Source organism: Corvus kubaryi, unplaced genomic scaffold (assembly GCF_017639235.1).
Source record: "Corvus kubaryi isolate FWS band 111438036 unplaced genomic scaffold, C.kubaryi_AGA036_p1.0 37395, whole genome shotgun sequence".
Classification (NCBI taxonomy): Eukaryota; Metazoa; Chordata; class Aves; order Passeriformes; family Corvidae; genus Corvus; species Corvus kubaryi.
Window position 1 is genome coordinate 5881600 of NW_024581134.1, and position 23185 is coordinate 5904784.

The 23185-nt window shown below is 41.3% G+C and overlaps 1 protein-coding gene and 1 long non-coding RNA gene across 3 annotated transcripts; one reads left to right on the plus strand and one right to left on the minus strand.

Annotated features, from left to right (window-relative positions):
• The first annotated feature begins 177 nt into the window (after nt 1-177).
• On the plus strand, nt 178-4030 carry LOC121670228. Its single transcript, XR_006018076.1, has 2 exons — nt 178-1130; nt 1998-4030. It is a non-coding gene; the product is annotated as an uncharacterized LOC121670228 (long non-coding RNA).
• On the minus strand, nt 3546-23185 carry LOC121670227 (cysteine-rich hydrophobic domain-containing protein 2-like). 2 transcript variants are annotated; one of them, XM_042040137.1, is made up of 6 exons: nt 22973-23185; nt 16537-16591; nt 9971-10126; nt 8264-8320; nt 8015-8074; nt 3546-7330 (listed from the first exon to the last, which is right to left on the minus strand). In XM_042040137.1, exons 1-6 carry the CDS (start codon nt 23134-23136, stop codon nt 7280-7282), a joined length of 543 nt encoding a protein of 180 aa, XP_041896071.1. In that variant the 5' UTR covers nt 23137-23185; the 3' UTR covers nt 3546-7279. The 2 variants fall into 2 exon arrangements, with proteins under 2 accessions (XP_041896071.1, XP_041896072.1); XM_042040138.1 differs by lacking the exon at nt 8264-8320 and having other exon boundaries at nt 22973-23174.

Here is a 23185-nt window from a genome sequence, read left to right on the forward strand (position 1 = left end):
TACGGCGGGAGGGGGGGCGAGACCCCCGGCGTGGGCGCGCAGGGCCCTAGAGCCGCCCGCCCCGCGCTGCCGGGCCCTAGAGCCGCCCGCAGCGTCCCGCCAGGCCCTAACGCCTCCCGCCTGCCCCGCAGGGCCCTAGTGCCGCCCGCTCCACAGAGCCCTAGAGCCGCCCTCACGGCCCCGCCGGGGCCCAACGCCGGCCGTACAGCCCCGCCGGGCCCGAATGCTGCCCGCAGTGCCCCGCAGTGCCCCGCAGGGCCCCGGTGCCGCTCGCTCGCCAAAGCCGCCCCGCCAATGCCGCCCGCGCATGCGCGGTAAGGGCGGGAGCGCGGCCGTGCCCGCGGCAGCGCTGCGTGGATTTCTCCGAAACAGCGGAATTTCGACCTTTCGGCCCCGCGCCGGGCGTCCCGCAAGGCTGAGGCGCCGCGGTTTCGGCCGCGGAAAGGAGCGCGGCGTGCAGAGAAGAGCCCGAACGGGCGCCGTGGCGCCTCCCGCTCGGAGCTCCCCGGGAAGGGCGTGAGGAGTCCCGCAGGATTCCCCAGGTGTTGGGAAGGGACGGGGGCACAGAATGCCGCTCTGTGTCACTGCTGTCAGTACCGCGGTGCTCCCGGACAGCTGGGGACACATTCGGGACTGTTTGTGTGGGGTTTGCACCTCCCAGGTCTGGCTGTGCAGCTCCTCGGTGAATGTTAAACTTCACAGCCTGGAGATGCAGCGCCTGAGGCTCCTTCTGCAACTCCATCTGGGAGCTCCTGGTTGGAGCATCACCCTCTCCGCCTTTCAGAGCCCTTAACTCCATCAGTACCACAGGGAAACTTGGAGCAAGCTGCTTTTCAGCACTAATGCTAACAAAAGCTATAGAGAATCCTAAAGCAAGTTACCTTTTCCGTGCACTAAACAGTGCAGAGAAATCCCGGATTAAAATGTTCCCTCTCTCCTCCCTGTGGTTCCGGTGTGGCTGTGGTCCATTCCTGCTCCTTGTGCCCTGCTGGATCCTACATTGGGAATGCTGAATGAATACTCACCGTGGGAACTGGAATAGGAATTGGACATCCACGGGACCCCCAAGGATCTCCGAGAGTTGATGAGATCCCGGGTTATACCCACGGATCCAGGGTAACTCTGCAGAGGTGGGAAAGTGCTGCCCAGCAACGAGCCAGCAGTGGCTTCCCATTTTCCACTGTTTTCCATTTACAACAAAACCAGAATTCCTTTTGACTTTGGCTGCTCTATTCAGACACTTCACTCTCAAAAATGTCCAAGGAGATCCCTGTAGAAACTGTCTGGAGAACCAGTAGTTTTCAATTACTCCCTCAGGCTTGCACACCATAAGATTTACAGTAAATACAGATCAGTCATCACCTTTTGATTAATATTTGCCTATTAATTTAAAATTCTTATTAGTCTGAGAGCTACTGTGATTCCTCTTTCCTATTTTATTCCTATTCCAATTTTCCAATTTATTATTCCAATTTATATTTTATTATTATTATTATATTTATTATTACCTATCCCATGGGACCAACACTATTGTTAAAAAGTGCTTCTTTTCTAGCTAAAATATCAGGTTATATTTGTTATCACTGAATACAAATATACAACTCTATTTCCTGCAAAAATTTTAATTTACTGCTCAAGAAAGGCTACTATGGATCATAAGGTTTACATAAAGAATATGAAATAAAATGTGAATATATTGAAAGGATCATTATCTAAACACATTCAGTGATCAAGAGAAAATGCAGAATTCAGCACTTTAGCCCAGACCCAAATCTGCTGTTTGCATGTTTATGTAAATCAACCAAGTCCAGGTAGATTCAATCTCCCAGATAAACCACAACAAGAAAATTACTGATTCAGTCAGATGTAGAAATAATAGAAATATTTAAATCAGGTCAGGGACTAAGTAAAAGGGTATTTAGAAAATGATGAGCAGAACTCAGGCATCAATCTGGGAATTAATCTTTTTAGTAAACTCATTTTTGTTAATTTTGCAGATTGAATCAGTCCATGACAAAGACTTTTTACAGGAAGACTGGGAGCACAAATACAAGGAGAACTGGAGGACTGGGAGGACACAGTAATGGAAATATGGAGAGATTTACCAGTACAAAGTGTCAGATACTGAGTCTGGACTGACAATGAGTGTGTCTGCAGGGAACTTGTATAAACTACAAGTGGCTGAAGAGAAATAGTCCCAAATTTATCACAGAACAGCTATGGATCAGAAGTACAATACAGCCACTAAGGAGACAAATGTGACCCTTTAAATTTAATGGATCACATTCTTTTCACACGAGAGAAGGAACTATCAACACTGAAATAAGTATCTGGTGCCTTGGCCATGAGCCACTAACTGGAATATTGTTCTTGGCCACTCTTTTTCAAGGAAAATTAATTCAAATAAATGCAAGCAGGATGAACAGAAACAGAACTTTGCTTTTGAGAGGAGGCTAACATTTAATTTGGTCTAAGAAGTAAAGGGTTTAGGTCTCTCTAAGCTTCACTAGAAAAATAAACTCAGCTACAACAGTTCAACTGATGACAGACACAGCATTATAAATACACTGGCACAGACACCACAGCAAAGCTGCACTACCAACAGGTCTGAGACTGCCTTCCAAGAGGAGTCAGGGCCAAATCCCAAATATCCTTAACACAGGCCTTTGCTGCTAAGTCTGGGCAATTACATCTCCTACACCCCCCGAGGGGATTAACTCCTGATCAGCCCCTCATCCCCGTTTTGGCTGAACATCCCAGGAACATTCCCTGCATTTCTCAGCCAACATCCAGTATCAGTTCCATGCTCCAGCAGCCCGTCAGCCACTCCTGGCTTTGCCCAAAACAACTTCCAACAAAAACATTGCACGTGCCCCTTTCAGGAATGTGTGCCTTTCCCTCAGGGATGAGCCAAAGGCTTTAGTTGTAAGTCCTGCTTTCCCAGCTCCAACGCCAGGCTAGTCACACACAAAGGGCTGCGCTGTGCTGGGCACAAACCCCTTTAGCTGTTCACCCTCACACGCTGGCCGTGCACGGGCTGGCTCCCTTTGAGGTGTGAGAAAACCCCTGCTTTTGGAGAGGAATGCTGCAGGGAGAGATTCCTTCAGGAAGTCCTTACAAGGGAGGGTCTGTGAGCCCACCAACCAACTCAAGGAATCGTTAAGGTTGGAAAAGACCTCGGAGATCACCAAGTGCAACCATCAACCAGCACCCCCACCACGGTCACCACTAAACCACATCCTCCAGGGCCACATCCACACGTTTTTGAACACTTCCAGGGACGGGGACTCCACCGCTGCCCTGGGTGGAAGGTGGATCACCAGGAAAACCAGATACATTGATCATTCTGCAGTTTTCTCAACTTCGGAAATCCTTCCTAAGCTTTCCAAGTGTTGTTCTTTAACCAGCCAAGCCCCTGGCCTGGCTGTATCAGGTGTGTCTCATTGAAACACACCCCACCACTGCTGCCATCCCACTAAAACACCTCTGCAGGGGGAGACACAAAAGATTCCCATTATTTCTTTTTCCACAAACACATTGCACTGTTCAAGGTTTTCATCTTTGAATTTAATTAAAGAAAAATGTCTCAAAGTGATGAAGCATGTCTGACTTCCAGCTTCTTTCAATGGCACAAGCCAGTGCAGTAAATTGTAGAAAGCAAGCTCAGTTAGAATTTTATTTTCATTTAAAATAAAAAATAGAGAGAAAACTCTCCAGATGTGAGGTCCTGTTAAAAAAGTGGCTGTTCACTTGTAAACAGAATAAAAGTGTTAAGAACACAGTTTCATACAGCTTAAACAAAACCACTTTCCAGAAGCAATACAAGTATGTTACAACACTGTAAGAACACTGAAAGCAGAAAACAAAAGAATGGCAGAAGAATCATGTAACATTGCTTACTAAAGTGATAAATAATTTATGGTAAATGTTAATAGCTTGACATTTTTATTGCTCCAATGGTAGTGTGTTGACAAGAAAATGTAGTGAACTGTCAGTGGGACAATAATAAACATCCATTTATGGTTTTGCATACGGAGTTTTGTACCTATCAAGAAAAGCTAAGAATTTTTTTTTGTATTTATCAAAACCACACCAGATTTAATAATTTTTTTTTCCTGTTTTAAAGTTACCCATTTACAACTGAACCCACACTCCCTAGACTTGGGTGTGCCTGTTTGAACACTTTTGTGTTCCTCCTCTGGGAAAGCACCTTTGCAGGTGCAGGTGGGGAATCACTAAGGAAGAGCTTTGATGCTCTGCCAGTGTTAATACTCTCCCAGATACAAAACTTTCTAGATACAAACCCAAAGATATCCTGGATAAAATCTAGAAACAAAATTAGTGTCAACATGCTTCTGTGAAGAAATAAAAACTGATTTGGTAGACAGTAGCTGCTTTTAAAAATCTGCTGCAAACTCCCACTCCTGAGAGGGACCAGTTCCCTTTTCTCCTTCTCTGCACAATGGTGTTGGAACCAGCCAAGGCACTTTCTTCACCACTTCCACTCACTCTGCTGACATTAATCTGTTACATTGCTACAAATTCTGACAAATATCCTCCACGAACACTTCGCCAACTCATGCTGATCATTTACTGTCAAAAACGAGATTTCCAGCCTCGTGAGACAGAATTACCTGTGATGTTTTTGTACTAAAGGACAGCCCAAGCAAAAAGAAACCTGTGGACAGAGTTCACAGCAGTACTGCCAGCTGCCTTCACCTTTCAATGAGCTATGGATCCTGTGTCTTTCACATGCAAATATAATACTGCTGCTAGTTTTGCATTTTAATGCAAATTTATCTACTTATTAAAACATGGAGCTTACTGTAAATGACAGGTTTGGCTCTGGTTCTTTACCAGCTGCTTTATGGCCACATAATTAAATGTCAATTAAAACACAAAGACATTGTTTGAAGACTGCACAAATAATAATTAAAGACAAATTAAAATGTATAGGATTTATGTACTTAAAATGTAAACCTTAAAAACTAATATTATGTGCTTAAGTGTTCAAGGCCAGTTTGGATGGAGCTCTGAGCAGCCTGGGCTAGTGGAAGGTGTCCCTGCCCATGGCAGGGGTGGAATGACAGGAGCTTTAGGGTCCCTTCCACCCAACCCATTCTGTGATTCCATGGGAAGTGCCTGTTCTCCCAGTTGGAAAAGTACAGTGAGAAAATCGAGTCACGTGAAAAAGAAAATCAGAACCTGCTGAGATTTCTTGAGTTTTTTGCACAACAAAGTTCTGGCAGAACAGTAAGAAACTTCCATTGTTCTGTTAATTACTCCAGAAACTCATTTGTCAGGGAAACCCAAAGAACTGGGTGTGCCATTTCAGTTTTGGTTTACCCTGCCTTTTTCTGCCATTATTTTCTCTGCTTCCAGTTAACACTCATCCCCCCCCCAAAAAAAGAAATAAATTGGACACAACACTTTGCTTGGTTCTGCAATGGAAATCTGAGTTGCAAGGTGTAGCTAATGGTAATTTCAAACAACACAGGAGATTTTTATTCATGTTACAAATGCAATTACACATTTAGTTGTCACAAATCTACCAGTCAAAGTTTCTGCATGAAATGTGCAGATTTCAGACTCTGAACTATCAGTCTGGGACTGGAAACAGCACCAACTTCCCTCTGAGTAACAACTTGCATAAAACTGGCCTTCTGTAAACACTGTGTACAAGGAATCTGACCTACTACAGCCATCAGGATGCAATGGTCTTACAAATACTGTATTTTAATAGCATATTGCAAACTGGAGAGATGCAAATACATTCAGAGGAAGCCCCAAGTCACCCTGAAACTAAAAAGCAACTTGGGATGATGTTGCAGGGAGTCAAGATGCTGCACAGAAATGCTTGGACACTGATAATGAAATCCACCACAACTTGCAGATACTCAGTTATCTGCTGGGTTTTGTTATTTGTAGCTAGAAAAGGCAGAGAACTTGCAACAATTTCCATTTGCTTTCTTTTATCGTGTAGTCTTGCTTAGGTCAGCCATTAGAGGAAGTTTTTCTACAATAACTTCCCTTCCTGAGATCAGGCAAACAGGGAAGAATCCAAAATAATACTGAATTCCACAAGGCATTTGTGGCTCTCCAGACAGTGCCTGACTGCCAAAACATATTCAGGAGCCCTTTCAACTGTTCCACTTCCTCCCCTCAGCATGTTTTGAAACTCCACTTTGACTGAGATAAAACTTACTTCCACCAGAAGGGACATCATGTCACTTAACTGTGAAAATGCTGAAGTACAACCACACACCAACAATAACAAAGGTGCTACTTCAGCTTTCATTTGGCTGTTCCTAATTTTTCTCCTTTGTAATGAAGATCTCTGATTCAAGGTTAATTTTTCCTGACTTCAAAACAAAATAGAACTTAACATCCATGTATTCCTCACTTAAAAAGAGACTTTAGGGTATTTTGTTAATAGCAGCTGCCATCTACCCCACAAATGCAGCTTTTTCAGAGGTGAAGATTTCAGCTTCATATTTGAAATACTTTTCAAAATAAAGACAGAAATGCTATGCATTTTTCATCCATTTACTAAACAAAGTGCAACTGAGCCCTACACATCTGCCATACGTACAAACTCTTTATGGCTTTCCCATAAAACCAGTGTGGATGGGTCTGTACAATCCCAGGGGAATGAGCACATGGAACAGATGCTGGGGGACTGTTGGCAATAGAATAAGAGCTATAATACATTCTGTAAACCTTGGCATACACACTTTACATTATGCAAAGAGTCAATATTTACAAATCCATAGTGGGTAAATTAATGCACCCCCCCTAATGTAAATGATGATTTTGCAAAGTGCAGGACAAAACCAGTGCTGTTGATTGCAAGTCCTATGCAAGCAGGTTCTACTAAAATCATTACTACTGGAGTTTACCTGGATATTCCTACTGAGGGTTTCTAGGATTGCAACACTTAGGATGAAATATAGGATGCAAATTGGAGGACAGCAAAGAGAGAAATTAATAAGGCAGCATGCTCAGAACAAGTTTAAGCAGCACTGATGTTAAGATCCCTAGTGGCAACTCTATCAGTTATTGGTAATGTTAAAAATTCAGAGTGCAACACAGAAGCCTCGTTCAACATAAAAAAATGTGCAAATTGTTCTCTTCTTAACAAAAGAAAGTAACAGCGAGGAAGATTTCTACTGAAGAACATTTTTAAGTCACAGCAAAGTAGACCATCTTCTTTCCAAAATCATCTACAAGGCACTAAGGGTAGAAAATGACAGGTAACATGAAAGACCAATGTTGTTCCTCAGTCAGGTCGAAATATGGGGTATTTTGGTAAGAACTCTATTAATATTACCTGTTCAAGAAGGGAAAAAGACAAGAACAGAACACAGTAACCAAAAAGTTCAAAGCTTCAGCACAATTTCCATGCAACATTAGCTAATTCATAAGGCTAAATATATCTGAGATAGTCTGTGAGGAGGGCATGTTCCCCAGGGTAACAAAACAGAAATTCCAGTCATTCTGAAATAGAGGGATTCTGGATACTTGGGGTTTTTTGGGGTGGATCTCTCCCTAAAGTCTACACAGTCTTCACAGCTACATGTTAAAGTGGATAGGGGAGTGGTAGAACCACAGAAATATTCGAAATTCTGCTTTCCTAAGAGGTCTATCTTGTTTACAACCATGTGAAATTTGGAGCTGGCAAAAAAAACCTACCAAAACAAACCAAAACCACAAAAGAAAAGGTCCAACCAAAAAACCACATTACTATAAAGATGCAGTATTTCTGTAAAATTATTTGAATTAAAGGAATTATGAATACAACTGGAAAACGTGGATGAGTTAAAGAACTAGGGACTGGTGCTGGTGTGGGAATCACTCCAATGCAAGTCTCAGTGGGTCTCCCTCTTTCCAAATTACAGACCAAACTGCACATTTATCTGGGAGAGATCTTTTTGCACAGGGTCACTAAGTGAAGGATTTTCTCTATTCCATCATAGTTCCGTTGAATAGCAGTAAGAACAGAAGCAATACTCACATACTCCATCATATTGCTAGTTTCACATTTCCTTTTACTCAGCTTCCAGTGCAAACCAAGCTAAGGAAATAATTAACATAAAGGATTAGCACATTCTTGTTTGGATGGGTAATGCAACAAGCATCAGCTATACTGAATTATAAGGATTTATTACTTAGGATCAGTATAAAGTATGGAATTACAACAAGACTCTCAAATCCTTCACGCCAATATTCCTAAAGCTGAAAAAAACAAGTACTCTATTCTTACCTTATGATATAGTCTGTTATTTTCCCATTCTAGTAACTTCTGAATTGATCTTCTAGTCTAAAAAGTAAGTCAGAACTGTATCAGAGAATGGTTCAGCAGCCAGATCCAGAAGAATCTCACTACTGCATTTCTGGCTTAAGTTAATTTATAGTAAGTTAGATTTATTTATAGTAAGTTAAGTTTTATAAAAGTAGAACCAAGCGAAGAAGAAATGATGAGTGGAAATCTTATCACGTCAATCTCCCACTCCCCCTTTTTTCAAAAAAGGAAGCACCCATGGGTGTTTTGTTAACTTAGAATCATTAAGGATGGAAAAATTTTTAAGATCAAGTCCAGCTTAGGCCTGTGACTTTTCCAGAATTCATTTAGTTAGTAAGAGACCCTTTTGAATTTGCTGTTTTTACCTACCACAGCCAACAACAACACAGAGTCTCCCACATTCTCCTGGCCAAATCCTGCAGTCACTGCAGGTGTTCTGCTGACAACACAGATTTCCAAACATGTAATTTCCAGATTTTGCTAATGGAATTGTGATCTGGATCTTGAAAAAACCCCTCACCACCAAACTCCAGCTCACAACAACTGGTGTTTGTATTTTCAATTCTGGATTACCAAAGTGTGATCTTTATGTCTCTTTCCACAGCTGTGGAGAGGAGATGATTTCTCAAGTTTCAGTGGCTTTTAAGATCACAAGGAGACAACTGTGATGATGCTGCAGGGTATACACTTAATTTTAATCACTGCATGATTGTTATCACCCTCACACCCCCACGGAAGTGCCATCATTTTCCCTACTTGGTGCATTTTCTCTGTAGCCTTGAGAATTTCATTACTACTCCAACACCACATGGGCATTTATTTAGATTTTCACTGGCACAAGATACTAAATATGGTTTTAAACCTGCAAAAACTCCATTTGTATCTCTCAGGCATATTCCTCTGCAATAATGACATTTATAAAGGCAGTTCAAATGAGCTAAAACAAGTCCCCTAACTTTTTAGTGATGCAGTTTCAGTGATGAGCACTTCACCAAGTTAACACATTAATGCACTTCCTAAACATTTACTGCTGTGATAAATCAATTCTAAATGTAAATCACAGAGGTAACTGAAATCATATTTACCTGATACTACTAAAGTGCTTTTCAGAATTATCACTTTGAACCCCATTACAGAAGTGGTCAACTCTCTGTTGGGGGGGAAGTCTCTAGAAAATATATTGGTGCTTGTTCTTAACAGAAGCAGCACAGTAAAATATGGCAAATAAACCACAGCTCTGAAATGTTGTGATATTTAGTGCATATTAAAAAGTGATTTTTAAGTTAAAAAATATTTATTCAGGGGGTGGGGCTAGTGGGGATGCTGAAGAGGAAAAGTGATTTTTCAGTCTGACACACTTTGAAGGTCAGTGTCCCATTCTGCACTCATTTAACTCAATTCTTAGACCTTGAGAAATCCTGGAAATTTAAGGTATCATATAGTCCATCCTGTTTGAACTGAGATGGGATCAGCTATTCTTAAAACTATTAATTCAATTGGTAATTTGGTGTCATTTCATATTTTTTCTGTTTTCTCAGGTGGAGACCAGAATAGCCTTTTGAATGTGAGACCAAACCAGGGTTTGAAAATGGGGAAGATATTAGGAGAAGTTATTTAATCCTACCAGTAATGAAAAAATCCATAGAGTAAGATGAAACATGGACTCACTCTTTTGTTAAGACAGACCACGGGCCACAGGCTGCAGCCCAGAGTGCAGCAGCAGCACAGGCAGCCACAGAGCAGCCACTTCACATTGACAGGGAGGTTCTTCTTCAGGCAGGCGTTCACTCGGCTGATGCTGGTCTTGAATTCCTCGGGGGCCACCTGCAACAGAAGGGCTCAACTTCAGGGAGAGCCAGCACAGGTGTATTTTCTCAGAAATTACCTCTATGGTTAAAATGAAACGTAAAATTGCACAATCTTCTAAAGCACTGGTCACCCAGTGAGCATGAAAAGTCATTTTCCTGCAGCAAATTCATTTCTGGTGCGTGCTCTGCACAAACTTGAATTAAAAAGCCAAACATCTTTTAGATGAACAGACTCATCCATATTTATTGCACCAGTAATTAATCAATTGGCCTGAAAACACAGTGAGCTGAAATAAAATCAGAATTGGGACACAGCTGGGCAATACATGCACTGGCTACACTGACCAAAACCATGGAAGAATGACAGATCTCTGCTTTCAAAAGGAATGTGGGAGCTTTGCAGTAAAAATATGTATCACAGAAAGGGAGAATATTGTCCAAATTAATGTCATACCAATCTAAGCCTCCACTGTGCCTGGGTGAAGGCTCTGTCCACAAATAACTTCCTGAAGTGGCCCACACTGAAGCCACAACTTCCCTTGTGGCTGCTTCCTAAAACAGGGAAGCCTAGAAAGAAATACACTGGATTGTATTTAAGGCAGAGCAATGCAGCTTGGTACAGGGTTAGGAATAAAGCCTACTTGTTGAAAACTAGCTGTTTGAAAAAAAAAGGAGTAAGTATTTTATACCTATACTGCCACTGCAGAGTCACAGTGGAACCCCCATTTTGTATCAGAAATAAGCTCTTTTCTCATCTACTCACATACCCCAAAGCCCTCATCTCCCTACAGAATCCAAGTCACTTCCATCTGACAAGTCAAACATGGATTTGAGGCAGTAACTCCAAGATGACACTCTTGACTCTAACACAATCCAGCATTTGAATGCACAAAGCAGAATAATCAGAACCAACTTCCAGAGACTTGACCAGGCAGGCACAACTCAAAACAATTTAAAACCCCATCTTTCCTAACTACTTGCCATGTTGATGAAAATCCCCTAGAATGAGTCTGTACACAAAGCTGTGCAACCACTCCATAACCCCCCAACCAAGCAAGCCCAGCTCTGCTCATCTGACTCTGCAAACAAGGGCAGCAGCACCAACAAAAGTGTTCATTTAATGACAAAGATCCTTTTCACCAGGGGCAAAGCCCCGGGGCAGGAAATGGAGAGGACCTGATGCTGCTGCCTCTGCCTATTGACAAGAGCTGAATTCTTTAAAGCATTGCAGGAAAGGGAGTAAATAAATACAACATCTGTTTCCTGGCCATTCAGGTCACCAGGCACTACAGAGTCAGGGGCAGCTGGGCTTGCACACAAGCCAGGCCTACAGTTAATAACATAAGAACATAATTTAAGTGTGATTATTTTATAGCAGGAATTATTAAATATACAGAAAGTAATTCTTTTTCCCCCTCCCACATTAAATAGGCTGCTTTGTTTGACATCTACAAATGGAGCAACTAAAAAAATTTGTCTGTTTTACAACAGACACCTTAGTTTAGGGGGGAAAAAAAAAGAAAATGGCCAAAGAAACCCCCTGAGATCCTTTGTACTGGGACATCTGCAATGACAAAAAATCCCATTGTAATGTGGCAAAGTATCCTGTACTTGCATGTCTCTGGAACAAGGTTTCATGGATTTCTTTGCCAGTGTCAGATCTTGTACTGGGACATAATAAATACCAGATGCACATGAGCAAAACCATTTCATCTTCAACGTGGGGGAATGTTTTGGAGGAAAGAACATCTGGGCTGGTTGTTTGCAGTAACCTCAGACAGCTGCTGCAGTCACACTGCCTCAAAGTAAATTGAGATTCTTACATTAATTGGCATTGTCAACTCTTAAGGAAGTTACATGAGCCTCACATTTAGGTATCTACAAATGGCACTTCCTTTGATAAATCTTTTAGAATTTTACATTCTGCTTATTTGAAATATAAAAATAAGTAGGGTTTCTTTTCTTGAACCCATTTATACTTTCGTAATGAGACTCCCTAAGAAAAGAGAATGTTTCCTTTTCCTTAAGACACAAAGTTCACTGGACCTTGACAACAACCCAGCCCAGCCTCCAAATCCAGCTGAACAAACCTGCCAAAGACAATGGAATGGCACGGCCCAGAATTCAGTTTAACAAGAATAACCCTTATCAGTGGTAACATTCAACACAAAGAGAACTCAACCAGATTCTTAGAGCACAGCTGGCAGAAAAAATTTGGACCTAAAAAGAAAGCAAAGGGAGATTCCCTGTTCCTGTGATAATTTTTAGGGAGTCACTGTTCACATCAGGTTAATGGTTTGATCCTACGTTGTGAGAGCAAAGTTGAAGAACTCTCCTTCCTGCAGAGCAAACGGCTAAACCAGAAACCAACTTTGGATGCCACTAAACAACAGAAAATTTCCATTTCAGGAATTTTGGTCTGATGTTTACCTCAATATAATATTACGAAAGCACCACTACCTGCTAACTCACCAAATATTTTCATGTAAAGGTGAATCTCTTGGATACAACATAAGATGAAATTACTTAACATGGTTTGGCTAACCCAAGCTATTGGATTGTTTCTGCCTTTAGGAAATGGAATTACAACAAGTATTTCTGTCACTAATGACACATCTTCATCTGAAACTAAAGGAACTGGAGATCAAGATAAGCCTCATGTTGTGATAAACAGAAGAAAGCACAATTTTGTTGCTCAGTTTATAGCTCAGTAACAGTTAAGCATTGTTATACAGTGATAAAGAACAAAATACCTGTAAACAACTGTTCTAATAATGAAATGGAATCCAAATGAAAGCCATCACAGAATTGTTGATTTTCTGGCACAATTTTAACTCCTGCCTTTCTTGCAGGTACACCTATTGAAAGGTGTATATGAAGTGAGCGAAGTATTTCAAACAAACAGAGAATTAACAGCTCCTCCTGCACAAAGACAGCTCCCTAAGAAAGCCTAGTTTTGAGTAATTCTGGAAATCTCTTGGCGAGTTTGCGTCTGGCTCTTGAAAAGAACGAGATAAGCACTTTGCTCCTGGCTGTCCTGTACACCTTGGGAAGGGACATTAGCTCCTTTTAGGAGGGAAAAAAACAAAAAAAAACATAAAAGGAAAGGAGGGGGTGTCATAATATTTTACAACAGGATGCAGAGGATCTCCAAACACAGGAAGGGAGCAAGTAAAGCCCAGCAGGCCTGATCTTTCTCCTTCAATCATCACGATCACCAACCCTATCAATCACACGGCACAACGGGATCACAATGCCCAGCCCTCCCTTTATGGCTCACATTGCCCTGCACTGCACACTCCTCTCTGGGCAGGACCCCTTTTGTTTCAAGATCAGAGCAGGAAATTCCACTTTTCCCCTTAAGGATCACTGCCTCCATCATTTTCTGGTCACCTGGAGCAGTGTGTGCACTATTGTGCTCCACATCATGGAGAGTATTTTGTTGAAAGCTTGTTTAAGAGAAGTAATAATCCTGTAAACCTGAAGCACACAGAATTTAAATTTAACCACCATTTCAATTTAGGCCAAGGTCCAATTACATTATTAAAAGTTAAATATTGCCTCTGTATCAAGTGTAGTCAAATGTTTTCTTACAACGTTCCTTTGAAAAGAAGCCTGGCTTGGGATTTACAAACCAGGTGAGTTTATGTCTCATCCTGCAAGACAAATATTAATCCAGCTCAATTAGGTAGGCCCAACATCTGACCTACCTGGGATTCTCCTTTCCTTTATTATTTTATTGTCTATGCTTTACCCACAAATGTACACATTCACCTCTCCCAAGGAAAGCAACAAATTAAGTCTCAATTAAACTGAAGGTGTAATTACAAGCATGTAGCTCTAGGCTAACCTACAACAGCTATGCAGGCTCTGTAAAAGCAGGGAGACTGGGAAAATGGATGGAGGAGGAAGGGGATTCCAGATTTCAGAAAAAGAAAACTAGCAGGCTTGCTGCCATCATTATGTGGATGGGCAAACTGAGGGCAGGAAGCTTAAGTAAATTACTAACACAAGAGTATGGCATAAACCCCAAAAGTTTGTGCTTCTGGGAGAAAGGTGTAGCTACAGAGTTTTCTCTCATTATGATTTTCATCCTGCTTAAAAAACCTACATCTTTTACACCTGTATTTATTCAAAAGAAAATCAGTACCACTGAGAAATGCATCAAGCCCATCTAATGGCTTCATCTCTTACACTCCATTAGCAGATGGGATATATTATTAATATCATTTTACAGTGGATAGCAAAGCCATTAAACTTAATGATACACAGGCAATATGAATAAACTATGACATTGTCTTAAGAGTAGCTGAGGACTAATGCACATTAAGAGTAAACATTTTAATCCCAATTTGTAAATATACAATCGCTGTTATTCATAAATTTTGATTTCACAAAAAGCAAAAAAATTACACTTTAACAACAGAAGAGCGTGAAGTGGTTTCTCAGTTGACTACGATACTGATTATTGTGAATTATTTAACAGGGTATTTGAAGAAAACCTTCTTACTGGAAAAAATGACTGAATTTTCATTTTCAATAGGGATTAAGATGATTGACTGCCTCAACCAGAGGAAGAAGCAGATTATTTATTTCTTGCAATTGATGAAAGTATTAAAAACCAAAAGACCCACAACTGTGGTTTTTAATGTCTTTCATGGCAGTGTGTGGCAGGCAGGAAGAAAAATGTGTTTACTATCTTGTTTGATTGGTGCTCTCCCCTGACAAAAGGGAATTCATTTCCTTCCAAGGTCTCCTGGCTCAGAAAGCCCCTCAAATCCACAAGATAACAGAGCATCAAGATTCTCAACAGAGAAGCATCCCTATATACAGCAAATCCCTGCCCATGGCACTCCTGGAGCACTGATCACATCTACAGAACAAGAAGGGTAAATGCCAAGCAGAACTTCCTCTTTCCTTTCTTTGCTAAATTAAGTCCGAGCACTCAACTGAACTTTAAATTAAGCTTTTGTTCACTGTCTGTTTAACAAGAGGAGGACAATCAAGCAGAAAATGTGACAGCCATCGATGCTGGTATTAAAAGCTACAACCTGGTTGTAGGTTTGGTTTGTTTTTTTAATAATCCACATATCTTTTAGAGAGACAGAAAGAGATAGAATTATATAATCAAATTAAGTTTTAACATTTCTTACTAGGGATTTTCTACAGGCTTATTTATAATAAACTACAACTTGAGTAAAAGAACTTAAAATTGTTTTTTCCAAAATGTATTGTGGCTGTTCAGTGATCAGAAAGAGCTTCCCAGAAAAGAACAAGCCTCGCACAAGGTGGTGAAATGCAAAGTGTTGTCAGCAGCCCTCACACTGGAATCAGTAGGATTTGTCTTTCTGCGCTCAGTGAGACCCTAAAGCAAGGCCACAACTTCCAGGCTGACTTTCAGCACCCAAAAACTCCAAGCAGAACCTGCTTCTCAGGAGTACTGCTGTCAGAGCAGCCAGGCAACTTCAACACAAGGATTTTATTCATTGTACTCTGGTGTGAAAATGACAGAGGAAAAAGCCCAGATGGATTTGGCAGAAGCAGGAGCAACCATCCAGCTGTGTTCAGAGTATTGTTGGTATGACTCAACCTCTGCAAGAGGCTGCAGAGGGAGTGGAGCTCTGTGGGATGACATGAGACAAAGGAGAAAGAGCCAAATAAACTTTTTTCTTCACAACTTCTGGAAAAGATACACAAGGGGGATATAAATCGAAGCAAAAGCAAAGCACTAGAGAGTAAAACAGCAGGACAAAAAAAAATCAAGAGAAAAAGAATTAAACAATTAAAAGATTAAAAAAATACAATTATGAAAAGAATTTAGAACTAAGAATTTTGTGAAAGTTAAATTAATAGCTACAAATTACAGTTTCTTATACTTGCATTTAGTAAGATGACAGGACTCCAGAGAAAGCAAGAGACTTTGTCACCAGTGATTTTCAAAACTAAACAGTATTTGTGAAAATTACTAAAAACCTACTTAATTTGTAGCTTTAACACTATATTTTGTTCTGTAAAGCTTCAGATAAAATAGATTCACTTCCAGAGATCTGTCTAAACAAACTCAAGGCTTGTCAGGCATACTCAAAAGAGAGGTTCAGTATTTGAACTGATTTAATTCACCCAGGAGGGAGCACAAACTCCAGGTATTTAAAAAGCAAGGTTAAATGAGTCTTGCTTTCAGGTCTGCATGGAAACAGTTGGATCCATGGTAAGCTTTGCTGTGCTTGGAATGTCAATAACGATAACAATCACTGCAAATCCTTCCTTCTTGTTTCCAGCTACACTGAGGGACTGGGCAGCAAGCAGCTGGGTCACACAGGCCACAGGTAACAGTCTTTAGTGGGTTCATGCTCATGTATGCAACACAGAAACCACTGGATGCACTGGGTGTTCCCATTGAAAAGAACAGTTTAATCTCACACTTACCTTCCCTGTCAGAACAGAAGGAAATTCTGTATCAAACTTGTTGCTCAAGCCAAACCTTGAAAACAAAAGAGACAAACAAAATATATTCCACCTAACTTATTTTGTTTCCCTTAATAAAAAAAAAAAGAAATAAGAGTTTTAACTTTAAAAAGAAACCATTATTAATTTAATTTGTCCTTACATTATTTCACGAGCTTTTGATCTAAGTTTATGTAAGGTCTCGTGTACCATTCATAAGGTCATTTACAGACAGAAATACAGCTTTACTTCAGTACCTCCAAAAGTGCAAAAATTCTTTTCCAATTGGATGGCAGTAGCTTTCAATCTTTGATTTCTGGAAGAAAAAACCCTCCAGCTGTGAAATCCCAGTTTTACTAGGTTCAACAGTCCTTTTACTTTCTTGCACATGCAATTGTTCCACATGCAACAGATGAAGTTTAAGGAACCCATTCATCATCATCTTAGAAATTTATAATCATGTGCTTTTAAAAACTTGCTTCAGGCTGAGTTAAACTACCTCATGCAAAACATGTAAGAGCCTACACAAAGGACAGTTTTACAACAACTATGAACTTCAAGGAAATTAAGTTTTGGGTATCACTGTGACTACTCTTCACTGAAGTGTCCTGGGGTTTGAGCAAAAGGTTTTCATTACAACCACTGAAAGCTACAGGGAGCTGGATTTGGCTTGTAAATCTGTCACCACTAATTCCAAAACTCCTGAACCTCTAAAATTCAGTAATTTAACAAAATACAGCAGCAGCTGGCCCTCAGCTACAATCTGTATGTTTGATGAGAGCTTAATGTTAATTTAGTAAAGTTAAATATATTGTACATCAAGTCAGCTCTGCTAAAGTATCTCCTGAGTACCTGTGTTCAAAAAAATCAAAATACCTGGAAGAATTACTGCCAAAAAGAGGAGCACAAATACATTTGGTATTGTAGGAGTTATTGAAGAAACAAACTTTGCTTTGAGTCAAACTGACACCTGCCATACTTCAAACTGGTCCCTTGTACCAATACCAGTATTGCTGAAATATCACAGAATTGTGGAATGGATTGGGTTGGAAGGGACCTTAAAGACCATCTGGTTCCAACACCTTCCCCTGGACCTCAGTGCCCATCATTATATCACCCATACACACTCCTGTGCACTCTGTAATAACTCAGATATCCAAAACTGACAATGGCAATTGTTCAGAAGTATGCAAAAAAAGTCAAATCAACCTTAAAGGAGAGAGAGGAAAAATAGAAGAACTTGTGCTGTCTCTAGAAATCCAGTAATTGAAATGTTTGGCAACAACACTGGTGAAGTTTAAGTTAGAGCCTCTTGTAAAGAGCGGCAGTTGTGTAAAACACTACAAAAAAACCCCAAACAGCAAAAACAGCAAGATTTTAGGCAAGCACAAAGGTTACTAATATAGCACATTTCCATTCTCTTTGTCATCTGGCGAGTCAGCCTCCACATTTTGTACCTTTTCTTTTTAAGCTGAAATCTCCCAGGTTTTGTAATGTTATATATTTAGTTTTAAGGAAGCTTGGAGAGCAATGAAGTAGCCTTTTCAGTCTTAAAAAAAAAAAAACAAGACTGAAATTATAAAGCACATACACAAGCTTGCTTTGAGGAACACAGACTTTTCTGTGCATCAGCAATGGAACAACCTGAAATGATCACAAAGTAGGGGCAATCAGACAACATAATAAAAGAACTACTGGAAAATTCAAGAATTATTTACTCTACCCATACAACAGACTAATTCCACTAAATTATGCCAAAGGTCCATCTTGTCCACAGCACTGACTTAGAGTGGCCAAGAACAGAAGCTTAGGAAACAGCAAATGAAATGAAAAAAAGAGCAAACATGTGCTAACTGTTCCCCAGCACCTTCCACTGACCTTCTACAATTCAGAGTTCAAACACTTCCTAAACCACACAGGTAGTGTCTTTTATCTCACTGATCACATATATTCATTAAAATTCCCATTGCACCCCAATTTCCATAAAGAATGAGATAAATTAGTGCTTTCTGATTAATAAATCTGATTAGGAATGCAAGATCACAATATGTTTTGGGTTAAATTTCAAGGCTGATGTCGTGAAACATATTAAACCCCCCAAATTTTTATCAGTTGCCAAAACACTCCCTTCAATTGCAGCACATCCAAGAAACCTGAGTTACAGAAAGGCATCTCTCACACTGACACCTGTGAGTGGCTAAATAATTTAACTTTATGTTTTAACTATATTTAAAATACTATGTTTAGTAAGAATCACTGATGGCCTTTGCTCAGTTTTACTAAAATATCTCTAGAAGCTTTACAGAATATTCTGTGGTTATTTACCACAGAATTTAGAAACATTAAACTCCTGTTAGATCAGGCAGGAAGTTGACTCAACAACCAAATAAAATAAAGAAATGGAAGCAGGATGTTATACAGTTGTATAACTTTGCAAGCAGCTTTGTAGAAGTACTGAAGTGTTATTAGAATCTTTAATGTAAAGAAATTATTATCTAAAGTATTGATCAAGAGGTAATTAACTTAATTAGAATTCCTACAACAGACTAGTGGTCTAGCACGAGCAGGCCTATGAAATCTTCTAAAATTCAATATATTTAAAAATCACTATAGCATCAATTCCAGTAGCTGTCCTTTAAGTCATATAAAACATCAGTTGGTGGTGATTTATTTCTGGGCCAGTTCTGTGACTCCTCAGTCAGTGCAAGCTGCCCAAAGTGTAACATTTAGAAATTCAGATCAGTCACCCACGTCCTTCAGCTGCACTTTTCTCACTGCATGACAAGTACCTCTACAAGCCAGGACTGTTTCCTATAGGCTGGAACAGAACTAGGATGACCTCACTTGCCAGTTCTGTCCCTCTTTCCCTCTTTTCATGGATGGCATCAGGCAAGTCCCATCACCTCATTTCCCCCCATCTGTAGAGTGGGGAGAACACAAATTGTCCTAGGGAGCTAAAATAAGAGAAATGCCTAAATCCCTCAAATTAAAGACTGAAATGAACATCCTGAACCAGCAGCTGCAAAACTCACCTGCAACAGGTACAAGATAAAGTCTGTTAGTTCATAAAGCAGAAGCTCAGCTTTTCTGTCCCCACAACTAAAACAGGAAGATTTTGGGAACACTTTCTCACATCTAGAAGAGAAATATTTACAGGTGCTTTGCCTTTTTATTTGACTTAAACCTCACCTCATTCTCATTTCTCCCACTAATGTATTTCTAGATAGTAATCAGCCTTACTAGACTGCACAAGTAAAACCTGTTTAGTCAAGCTCTCCAACCTCCTTTGAGCACAGCTGCTTTCCCCATACCTAATCCAGGTTATGTTTAACCTCTCTGGAAGAGTGGAGCTCAGACCCACACTGCTCTTTATGAGGTATCAGCTGAGCTTTGTCCAGCATTAGAGGGTAAAGATGACATCCCTCAAGAGCCCTGAGCTGAAATCTCCTTGAACATTGAACATTTCCCAGTTCAGGACATTTTCCTGTGGAGCCAACAGAACTACCCAAGAGAGTCCTTACCTATGGATGATGTTTTGGAAAATGAAGTTTTTGGTAACGAGTAGAAGGCTGAGGTCATTTGCTATTTTAAATATGTGGAAGATGGAGCAATACTAGATAATAATCAAATGTCATCTTATCTCAACTGGCTCTTCCCTCCCTTCCCCAGCTGATGACAATAAGCTTTTCATCAGCACCTGGACTGTGGGTCCCTGGGGCACTCCTGCAGAAAACAGGATAGAATACCAAAAGTTCACCTCTAGCCAAAACCAGGAGGTTTGCAGACTTCAGCAGGAATCACAAGCTGGATACTAATGGCAAAAATATGTTTAATGGCTAATTCATTACCTCATTACCATCCATCCACATGGACTTAATGATACGGAAAAATTACAGCAGATAAATAAAACCTTATAACCAGGTTACAGTTTGTTTACTGTTCTGTTTTTGCCTTTGCTTTGCTAGGCATGACTCAGTCTTCACTATAAACATGTGTGGAGATACTTGGATACACTAAGCAGAGTCACACTGACTATGAAAGAAACAGCAAACAAGGTGTTTATAACTCATCAAAATGGAATTTCAGAAGAAAAGGCATTTACTAGGACCTAGTAATTTATCTGTGCTAAAATTCAAAAGCTTTCAAAAACAATACATACAACAGAGAGAATTTTTTCAAAGAATCCTGGACAAGATGAGCGTAGATTTTACCAACCATTTTTACACACATCCCCTCTGACTAAAATAAAACAAATAAGCTTTACGTGGTCACTCCTACCATGCACAGGGGTGGAAGGGTTAGCAAAAGTAAAGTGGGAAAAGCACGATCCTGCTAAATACCCTCAGAAAACACTTGGAATTTATATTTAGTTCTGTTGGACACTGCAAAGAAGTAATTCTGTTAGAGTGAGCAGCTCACTGACAAGGTCATAACAACAAAAACGCTCATGCAAGAAACTAACACAGTGCTTTGAATCTACCAACTTGGGAGCTGGTAAGAGAACTGTACATGAAAAGCTGAAGCAGATGACCCTGGAATTTGAGAATTATCCCTTCTCTATACACCAAAAGTATTCAAGAAGGCCAGCGTCAGGTGAGGAACAGGAGACATCTGAAACAAAAATCCAAGGAAACGATGGCATTATAAAGATAACTGGTTTTGTTTTTTAATAATGTCTGACTTGTCAGGACATTTTCATTAGCAGTGCTCCAGACAGGTTCAGAAAACAAACCCAAGTTTTCCTGGATGACGTCTCTCCCTTCAGTAACTGGAGCAGGCTGCTTCTGCAGCCAACTGATTTCAAAAACAGCAGCATCTGTGTGATCAAAAAGTGACAGAGCTCCAACACACAAACTCTTTGGGAAGCAAAATAGTACCCATTTAATAGGAAGTTAGGATTACATACTCCAGTGTCCAGGGTTTACTTGCATTTTATTGATAACATCCACTAACTGTTTTTATCAGTACAAGGAGATTTAAAAATACATCATGAGCTGATAAAAGCTGCCTCCTACAATGCAGGTAGGTCCTGTTACAGGAAGAAAGCTGAGAGGAGTGGGAGAAAGGGAAAATAAGTTGGATGGGGATTCAGCTCAGGTGGTTACAAGGGCAAGTAGCTAGCTGAGGATTTCCACATCACTAACAAGGGTGCTTTTTTTTGATGTAGACATCACTAGTTCTTGGAGATGCTCCTGCCCATCCCAAAAAGATGCTGGAGCCAAGAAGGAACTGTAAGTAACATCACTAACACACAAAAAGCAACAGAGAAAGCAAAGCAGATGATATGTTTTTTCCAGTTCAGCGCTTAAAATCAGGTAACTCATAAGATGCATACTTGGTATTCTCAGCATTTTGCTTCTGTTCCACCTCTCCTTTAGCCCGGCCAGGAGCTATTTGGGGCGAAGACACAAAGAAATTCCATCTGCACGAGCAAATGCAGTGCGGTGCAGCAGAGCAGCTCCCCACTGGCACCAGCTCAATGCAACCCTGATCCAGGCTTCCATGAGGACACAGTATCAAATCCAACACTACTTCCCAAGGGAAGGGAGAGCCTTCCCCACCCAGTGCTTTTGCTGCAGGGAGTTAGATCACACTGCACCTATTTACAGAGAGAAATGTGAATTTTATGCAATCCAAAGACAGAGCCAAAGCAACACAAGCTTGGTGGGTCTCTGCAACACACAAACTTCAATACCTCCCTCCCAGCCATGAAAATTAATGTGACAACCAACAACTTGTTAAGGATGCACTTGGTTCTATTAATTCTTCAGCTTGGTGGAGCAGGAATGCTAAGAAAATCCCTACGAGTAAACATTACATATAAGGAAACACAGCTTGCTCATCTTCTGTTCAACTGTTTAAATGAGCAGCAAACATTCTGGCTCACGCTGTGTTCCAGTGATAAAAACACTCAATCTAAACCAAAGTCACAACTAAGTTTGGAGCAGATAAAGTACAGCACAGGCACGAGCCTCCTCTGCAGTGCAGTGTGGGGGCTCCCTGGCTCAGCTGTGGCACAGAAGGGTCACAGCGAGATGGTTTGAACAGGCTGTTCGTCCTCGCATCGCGTGGACTTTGCTTTTTATCTAACAAATTGTTTGGATAAAGAGGAGCAACCAGGGAGGGCTGCCAGGGCTGCGCTGCAGCCTCTGCACCCAACAGCCAACTCCGGCTGTTCATTCACGACTGAGGCTTTCCTCGAGCTACCGGAAAATACTGACGTTAAATGCACAACTCCCCTCGCAGAGCAGGTGAGGGGGGCGCAGGGCTGCGGCTCCCGGCCCCGCGGGGCGGGAGGCTGGGGCCGACAGGGCCGGGGCACGGTGCTCCCGCTGCCCTCACCCCTTCCCGGCGCTCCCGCCCGGCTCCACCGCCCCGCCACACCGGCCCCTCACGCTGCCCCCCGCTCCTTCCTTACACGGTGATGTGCCCGGCGCCCCGTACCGCTACGGGATCGGGCGCGTCGCGGGGCCGCTCCTGGCTCCGCACCACGGGCTCGGGCTCATCCTGCTCCTCCTCGTCCTCCTCCTCCAGCTCGTAGATTGTGTCGAAGTCCGCCATATTGGGCAGCAGGACGCTCATCGCCGGCCCTCCCGCCGCGCCTGCGCAACGCCCGCCGCGGGCGGGGCCG